The sequence below is a fragment of the Phyllobates terribilis genome, unplaced genomic scaffold, assembly GCF_046119375.1.
Source record: "Phyllobates terribilis strain yellow unplaced genomic scaffold, ASM4611937v1 Scaffold_3__8_contigs__length_932513732, whole genome shotgun sequence".
Taxonomy (NCBI): Eukaryota; Metazoa; Chordata; class Amphibia; order Anura; family Dendrobatidae; genus Phyllobates; species Phyllobates terribilis.
Window position 1 is genome coordinate 313,658,714 of NW_027362763.1, and position 9,423 is coordinate 313,668,136.

Here is a 9,423-nt window from a genome sequence, read left to right on the forward strand (position 1 = left end):
ATGGAGCACTATATGGGGCCCATTTTAATGAATGAAGTAATATATGGGGTCCATTACACTGTATGGAGCCCTATGTGGGGCCCATAATACTGCATGGAGAACTATGTGGTGCTCATAATACTATGTGGAGGACTATTCAGGAGGAAAATGATTTTGTAAGGGCTGCAAAGTTGTGAGATATGCTCTTTTGTGACTCAGCCGAATATTGAGGGTTTTTTTGGGGGGTGTGGGGGTCCAAATAGAACTTATGCTATGGGGCCCCATGATTTTTATGTATACTACTGCCGCTGGGCTAGTCCTGACTCATAAGCATATGCTGAGCTGCAAAATAAAAGTACATTTATAAAAACAGCAACATTAGTACGGCACATAAACTATCTTTTCAGGGTAAAGTAACCAACATGCATTCTGCTATAGTAGTGGTTGGGTACAGTCAGGGGACCCTTTAATAATATTTACCTGCTGGGTTATTCCTAGTGCATTGCCTCCGATGTGGTGCATGGCACTGGCATTCTCTCTTTGGTGCCTATTGAATGTCTGTATTTTGCACCGCCCCGCAGGCTCAGCACTAGGAGTAACACAGTACATCTGATTTGCCTTGTGTGATCATTTGTTCTTGTTTGAGTAATGTTCACCAAATATTGGAAACTTCAAGACAAGTGACACAAGTAAGAAAAAATGTGTCATTTATATGAATGATACCTAAGGGACGAGTTCTGTCTCGATGTAAAAATCCTTAGTGATTTCAGTGACATACAGTACAGTCATGGCCAAAAGTTTTGAGAATGACACCAAAATTATATTTTCACATGATCTGCTGGCCTCTGGTTTTTATTAGTGTTTGTCTGATGTTTATATCACATACAGAAATATAATTGCAATCATATTATGAGTACCAATAGGTTATATTGACAGTTAGAATGAGTTAATGCAGCAAGTCAATATTTGCAGTATTGCCCCTTCTTCTTCAAGACCTCTGTAATTCTCCCTGGCATGCTCTCAATCAACTTTTGTACCAAATCCTGACTGATAGCAGTCCATTCTTGCATAAACAATGCTTGCATTTTGCCAGAATTTGTTGGTTTTTGTTTGTCCACCCGTCTCTTGATGATTGACCACAAATTCTCAATGGGATTAAGATCTGGGGAGTTTCCAGGCCATGGACCCAAAATCTCTATGTTTTGTTCCATGAGCCATTTAGTTATCACTTTTGCTTTATGGCAAGGTGCTCCATCATGCTGGAAAAGGCATTGTTGGGCGCCAAACTGCTCTTGGACGGTTGGGAGAAGTTGCTCTTGGAGGACATTCTGGTACCATTCTTTATTCATGGCTGTGTTTTTAGGCAAGACTGTGAGTGAGCCGATTCCCTTGGCTGAGAAGCAACCCCACACATGAATGGTTTCAGGATGCTTTACAGTTGGCATGAGACAAGACTGGTGGTAGCGCTCACCTCTTCTTCTCCGAATAAGCTATTTTCCAGATGTCCCAAACAATCGAAAAGGGGATTCATCAGAGAAAATGACTTTGCCCCAGTCCTCAGCAGTCCACTCCCTGTACCTTTTGCAGAATATCAGTCGGTCCCTGATGTTTTTTCTGGAGAGAAGTGGCTTCTTTGCTACCCTCCTTGAAACCAGCCCTTGCTCAAAGAGTCTCCGCCTCACAGTGCGTGCAGAAGCACTCACACCAGCCTGCTGCCATTCCTGAGCAAGCTCGGCACTGCTGGTAGTCCGATCCCACAGCTGAAACAGTTTTAAGATACGGTCCTGGTGCTTGCTGGTCTTTCTTGGGCGCCCTGGAGCCTTTTTGACAACAATGGAAGCTCTCTCCTTGAAGTTCTTGATGATGCGATTATTGTTGACTGAGGTGCAATCTTTGTAGCTGCGATACTCTTCCCTGTTAGGCCATTTTTCTGCAGTGCAATGATGGCTGCATGTGTTTCTTTAGAGATAACCATGGTTAACTGAAGAGAAACAATGATACCAAGAACCAGCCTCCTTTTAAAGTGTCCAGTGATGTCATTCTTACTTAATCATGACTGATTGATCGCCAGCCCTGTCCTCATCAACACCCACACCTGTGTTAATGGATCAATCACTAAAACGATGTTAGCTGCTCCTTTTAAGGCAGGACTGCAATGATGTTGAAATGTGTTTTGGGGGTTAAAGTTCATTTTCTGGGCAAATATTGACTTTGCAAGTACAGTAATTGCTGTTAAGCTGATCACTCTTTGACATTCAGGAGTATATGCAAATTGCCATTACAAAAAATGAATCAGTAAACTTTGGAAAAATTACTATTTGTCTCATTCTCAATACTTTTGGCCATGACTGTACAGACAAAAAATTGGACACACCTTCTCATTTAAAGATTTTTCTGTATTTTCATGACTATGAAAATTGTACATTCACATTGAAGGCATCAAAACTATGAATTAACACATGTGGAATTATATACTTAACAAAAAAGTGTGAAACAACTGAAAATATGTCTTATATTCTAGGTTCTTCAAAGTAGCCACCTTTTGCTTTGATGACTGCTTTGCACACTCTTGGAATTCTCTTGATGAGCCTCAAGAGGTAGTCACCAGAAATTGTCTTCCAACAATCTTGAAGGAGTTCCCAGAGATGCTTAGCACTTGTTGGCCCTTTTGCCTTCACTCTGCGGTCCAGATCACCCAAAACCATCTCGATTGGGTTCAGGTCTGGTGACTGTGGAGGCCAGGTCATCTGGCGTAGCACCCCATCACTCTCCATCTTGGTCAAATAGCCCTTACAATGCCTGGAGGTGTGTTTGGGGTCATTGTCCTGTTGAAAAATAAAAGATGGTCCAATTAAACGCAAACTGGATGGAATAGCATGCTGCTGCAAGATGCTGAGTAGCCATGCTGGTTCAGTATGCCTTCAATTTTGAATAAATCCCCAACAGTGTCACCAGCAAAGCACCCCCACACCATCACACCTCCTCCTCCATGCTTCACGGTGGGAACCAGGCATGTAGAGTCCATCCGTTCACCTTTTCTGCGTCGCACAAAGACACGGTGGTTGGAACCAAAGATCTCAAATTTGGACTCATCAGACCAAAGCACAGATTTCCACTGGTCTAATGTCCATTCCTTGTGTTCTTTAGCCCGAACAAGTCTCTTCTGCTTGTTGCCTGTCCTTAGCAGTGGTTTCCTAGCAGCTATTTTACCATGAAGGCCTGTTGCACAAAGTCTCCTCTTAACAGTTGTTGAAGAGATGTGTCTGCTGCTAGAACTCTGTGTGGCATTGACCTGGTTTCTAATCTGAGCTGCTGTTAACCTGCGATTTCTGAGGCTGGTGACTCGGATAAACTTATCCTCAGAAGCAGAGGTGACTCTTGGTCTTCCTTTCCTGGGGAGGTCCTCATGTGAGCCAGTTTCTTTGAGCCAGTTTCTTAGCGCTTGATGGTTTTTGCAACTGCACTTGGGGACACTTTCAAAGTTCTCCCAATTGTTCGGACTGACTGACCTTCATTTCTTAAAGTAATGATGGCCACTCGTTTTTCTTTGCTTAGCTGCTTTTTTCTTGCCATAATACAAATTCTAACAGTCTATTCAGTAGGACTATCAGCTGTGTATCCACCAGACTTCTGCACAACACAACTGATGGTCCCAACCCCATTTATAAGGCAAGAAATCCCACTTATTAAACCTGACAGGGCACACCTGTGAAGTGAAAACCATTTCCGGTGACTACCTCTTTAAGCTCATCAAGAGAATGCCAAGAGTGTGCAAAGCAGTCATCAAAGCAAAAGGTGGCTATTTTGAAGAACCTAGACTATAAGACATATTTTCAGTTGTTTCACACTTTTTTGTTAAGTATATAATTCCACATGTGTTAATTCATAGTTTTGATGCCTTCAGTGTGAATGTACAATTTTCATAGTCATGAAAATACAGAAAAATCTTTAAATGAGAAGGTGTGTCCAAACTTTTGGTCTGTACTGTATGTCAAGATAATGGCTCATCCATACAGAAAAGTTGTGCACGCGGAGCCTGTATGAAGCTCTCCTTACGCGGAGCACACCGTGTTCTGCACCATGGTTCCTCCATATTTACAAGTTCTCTTAAAAGTTTATATGATGTGCTATTACAGCTATATAGCTAATAGCACAAAAACAAATGGAATAAAATACTGTATGTAAAACTAGTCAAAATTTGTAATCGATCAAAAAAAAGTCTTTTTATCATTTTTTTTATTTTTACACTTTTCCTCTCTTTTGTACTGTATCTACCTCTAAAACCAAAACTGAGCTGAACAGTCCAGTGTAACTATGGCCTAAAGCCTTATCATGATACATCTCCAATGAGTTGTCCTATTCCACCAGTAGGCAGCTGATGGGGTCCTACTGTACCCTCTATATGCACTTCACATGGCTTAAGAGAGGACAATTCACATGACCCCACAGCCAGTGCTCAATTACAGTACTTCTATGGTATTAAAGGGACACTGAGCAGACTACTAAGTAAGGAAAATGATAAAGCTTCAGCATCAAGGACAGTGAATTGGATTAATTTTATTATGTTGCTAAAAATCACTTTCTGGCTACAAAATACCACTTACAATTAGTGGAACAGATTTTCAGTTACTGAGTTTTCTCTAACAGATCTGTCACAGCTAAATATATTTTTAATTCTAATTTTTCACTGATATTTTAGCTTTTTGACCACATTATTCATTACTGTGACAGATGATTGTCTCTGATCAGTGAAGCCCCCAATACACTTTGGATAGCTGTTCTGCTAGCAGCTATATCGCCCAACTGTCCCATACACAGGAGAGATCGCCCTGCCAAGAGCTCCTTTGTTTTCTATGACAGAGCCGCTGACAAATATCTCTGGTGGCGGCTTATCGCTTAGAGAAGAAAAGGATCTGAAATTGGACATGCCAAATCCTTATCTCCCCCTAAAATCATCTGTCAGTGGCCCCACATATTTGACTGTCAATATTGTCAGGAAAAGGTCATCACTAGTGTGATGTGTATGGGGACCTTTAGGACCCCTACCACTGAGGTTCAGAGTGTTCTGTACAAATATTGTGGTAGTGCGCTTGTGTGGGACTCTCAACAGTCAGACCCCCCCCCCCCCATAATAATACATTTATCCCTTTTCCTGGATAGCTGATCAATGTTGTTGTAGGAAAAACCCTTTAAAGGGATTCTGTTAAGAGGTTTTTGCCACCTAATCTGAGAGTAGAATAATGAGACAAAGACTCTGATTCCAGAGATGTGTCACTTACTGAGATGCTCCCTGTAGTTTTAATACAATCACTGTTTGATCAGCAGATTTTCACAAAAGCACTAGTAACCTCCTGCCATGCAGTCATTCTTATTCATGAGCTCTGTATAACCCCGCCCCCACCACTGATTGGCAGCTTTATGCTTATGCACAGTGCACACAGAATACTGCCAATCAGTGGTGTGGGAGGGGTTATACCAAGCTCAACATTCAGAGAACAGCTAGATCTGCAGCAGAAAAAATAGTGATTTTATCAAAACTGCAGCAAGCAGCCCAATAAGTGACACATTGCTGGAATCAGGATCTCTGGACCTACATCATGCTTCTCATAGATTGGATAGTAAAAACCTGGTGACAGATTCTCTTTAATATTGTCAAACATCTATTGTAATAGTGTTCTGTAAATCCGTTTTCTTGCCTGTTACATCAAGAAATCTCGGACTGTCGCACAGACTTTAAATGGGCGCACAGCACACGCTTGAATGCTGCTCCAACAAATAGGGACTTTTCACTCCTTCGCATGATTGAAGGGGTGCCAGTGCCCAGATCTCCAGCAATCAGCAAGTCATCATCTATCCTGCAGACAAGTGAAAATTTGTAATCTCAGTACAACCCCTTTTGAGAGACACAACTTTTTTTTTCCGTCTAACTCAAGCCCAGTATGCTTAGGACACTTTGCGTGCTTGAAATATGTAAGTGGATTTTAGTGCTGCTGTATTTTTCCTGTTTGGATTTAACAGCACAGTGGCTCAATGGTTAGCACGGTTACTTTGCAGCCAGGGCCAGCATTAGGGACAGGCAGACTACCCACTCCACCAGGGGCCCCCAGTGGCATGCTGCCAATAGCGGCATCGCGCATTCAACCGATGCCGATACAGTTGAAAGCAAAGATGGAGAAGGGAGCGTCATTGCAGTGGAGCTGCTGAGACTGGGGGAATGAGGAGAGGTAAGTATTGTATTTATTTTTTTTTATAGCAATAAGTATGTGGTGGTTATAATACTGCAGGGCTGCATTATACTCTGAGGGGGGCTGCATTATTCTCTGAGAGAGTCTGCATTATTCTCTGAGGGAGGCTGCATTATTCTCTGAGGGAGGCTGCATTATACTCTGAGGGAGGCTGCATTATTCTCTGAGGGAGGCTGCATTATACTCTGAGGGGGGCTGCATTATTCTCTGAGAGAGTCTGCATTATTCTCTGAGGGAGGCTGCATTATTCTCTGAGGGAGGCTGCATTATTCTCTGAGGGAGGCTGCATTATTCTCTGAGGGAGACTGCATTATTCACTGAGGGAGGCTGCATTATTCTCTGAGGGAGGCTGCATTATTCTCTGAGGGGGGCTGCATTATTCTCTGAGAGAGTCTGCATTATTCTCTGAGGGAGGCTGCATTATTCTCTGAGGGAGGCTGCATTATTCTCTGAGGGAGGCTGCATTATTCTCTGAGGGAGACTGCATTATTCACTGAGGGAGGCTGCATTATTCTCTGAGGGAGGCTGCATTATTCTCTGAGGGGGGCTGCATTATTCTCTGAGAGAGTCTGCATTATTCTCTGAGGGAGGCTGCATTATTCTCTGAGGGAGGCTGCATTATTCTCTGAGGGAGGCTGCATTATTCTCTGAGGGAGACTGCATTATTCACTGAGGGAGGCTGCATTATTCTCTGAGGGAGGCTGCATTATTCTCTGAGGGAGGCTGCATTATTCTCTGAGGGGGCTGCATTATTCTCTGAGGGGGAAGGGGCTGGATTATACTCTGAGTGGGGGCTGCATTATACTCTATGGGGTGCTGCATTTTATACTCTATGGGGAGCAGTATTATACTCTATCAAGGACTATGGGAAGTGCATTTTACTATATGTGAAGGACTATAGGGTGCATTATAGTATGGGGAGTGCATTGTACTATATGGAGGTGCATTATACAATATGGAGTACTATGGGTAGTGCATTATACTATATAGAGGACTATGGGGAGTGTATTATACTATATGGAGGACTATGGGAAGTGCATTATACTGTATGGAGGACTATGGGGGGTTCATTACACTGTATAGAGGACTATGGGGGGTGCATTATGCTGTATGGAGGACTATGGGGGTGCATTATACTGTATATACTGCATGGAGGAGTATGGGTGTGCATTATACTATATGGAGGGTTATGGGACACATTATACAATTTGGAGGACTATGGGGCACATTATACTATATAGAAGACTATGGGGTGTACATTATACTATGTGGAGGATTATGGGGTGTGCATTATACTATGTGGAGGACTATGGGGTGTATTATACTAAACTAGCAAAATGCTGCCTATTCAACAAGTGATTGGATTGTTTATTCCGGAACCAGAATCATTGTTCTCAGCAGCACATCGTCCAGAGAAAACTGCAGATATGCTGCTGATAACATGATACTGTATGGGGACAAATTGATCTCCTAGTGATCGTTCTGTGCCCATTATTCTTCCTCAGCTGGTGTAAAAAGGCCGGGAAACAAGTGTCAAACGACTTCAATATTGTCAACCACACTGGTTTACTGACCTGAACTCAGTGCATGTGAATACAAACAAAATGTTTCTGTGTGATGGTGCAATATGTTAGCATTTGGGGCCTCACTTTAAACTTCTTGCCCAGGGCCCCACTTTGCATAAACCAGCCCTGTTTGCAGCAATGGGGTCCTGGTTTCAAATCCCACAAAGGACAACATCTGAAAGGAGTTTGTATGTTCTCCCTGTGTTTGTGGGTTTCCTCTGAGTTCTCAGGTTTCTTTCCTCATTCTAAAGACATACTGATAGGGAATGTAGATTGTGAGCCCCAATGGGGACAGAGATGATAATGTCTGTTAAGTGCTGTGGAAATAACTTTGTGCTTTTAAATAAAACAGATGATTTTAGTGATATGCACTGGAGCTGGAGGTGTCTGATCTATACGGTTTCCATTATGTGCAGTGTTCTTTATTTTCCCAAGCGGCAGATTAATTCTGATTCTGTTGTCTGTAACCTCGGGAATGCGTGGGTGCAGTCAGACCTTACAGCTCCTATATGAGTTTCAGGCTGTATGATACAATGAACAGCATCACTTTACTTATTACATCCCTCTGAATATGCAAATATGACGTTCTTATAGGCAAGGAACCTTATTCTTTTTCAGTTACGGACTCTACTTACAGAACAGAAACGCCTCTAGATGCCTTGTACACATTGAAACAGTGTATTATGTCACTCCCAAAATAAATAATAGCCCAAAAGATACTAAAGATAGTACAGATATAGAGACACACTCACCTGAGAAAAGCAGAAAACAGATCAGTGTGAGGCTCGCCATGGCTCAGTGTCAGCAGCTACTTGTCTGTGGGAGGAAAGAGGTGCAGCTCTGAAGTTATCTAGAAGTAGGAGGAAGTTTAAAACTCTGCACAGTTGCTGTCACGTGAGTTTTAGGAACTGAAGTTTCATATTCCGTACTCAGGGATGATGAAAGTCATTAATGCTGGATATCCTGTAGCCTCTCTCTTATGAGCGCTGATTTCTACGTCTATAATGCACGATTTTAACATGTCATTCTCTTCTAGAAATGAACGCTGAATGATTTGTACATACTTATAAAATTACATTTTAGGTAGGAAATCAGTGATGTGGCTGTGGACATTGCAGAAGTTACACATAAGGTTCTTATGTATAAATGTCAGGTTGGAGAGGGGTCATTTTCTTTAGGTCTCATCCAGCCAACAGTGCACAGACCTGTACGAATAGCGCTAAAGATCCATAATAGAGGCACAGTGCTCTGAGGGGAGAATGCCCAATAATACAGCATGACTACACCCCCAGCTTTATAAGGAAGCTGGATGTGTAACCCTTTGTGCTAGCTTTTAGTTAGTTCATACTGTAAAGTACAGTGTTATTCTCCAAGAATAACAGCTTAGAACATATGTAAATCGACCAGGAAATAATCCTATTTAATAAAAGGCATTCACAGCCGACATCCTTTTTCAAATACCGGACAAACACACAAGGGTAATCCATAAATGTGTGATAGATGCGGATCAGGCAAAATGAGAAGTCAGAGGACCCTAGTTCTATAAAGAGGTGCGGGCCGAAGCGGTGGGAATCGCATCTATCAGGTATTTATGGAATGGGATTTTGAACACTTATAAAGTCCTAAAGAGAAAC

General features: G+C 42.3%; 1 protein-coding gene across 2 annotated transcripts in view; it reads right to left on the reverse strand.

Moving 5' to 3' along the window:
- LAMP3 (lysosomal associated membrane protein 3) overlaps positions 1–8,696 on the reverse strand; it is a 50,721-nt gene extending 42,025 nt beyond the window's left edge. For both annotated transcript variants that reach the window (XM_073674990.1, XM_073674989.1), the window contains exon 1: positions 8,542–8,696. In XM_073674990.1, the coding sequence (XP_073531091.1) occupies positions 8,542–8,581 (40 nt within the window). In that variant the 5' untranslated portion in view covers positions 8,582–8,696. The remainder of the gene's footprint in view (positions 1–8,541) is intronic.
- Positions 8,697–9,423: the final 727 nt, after the last annotated feature.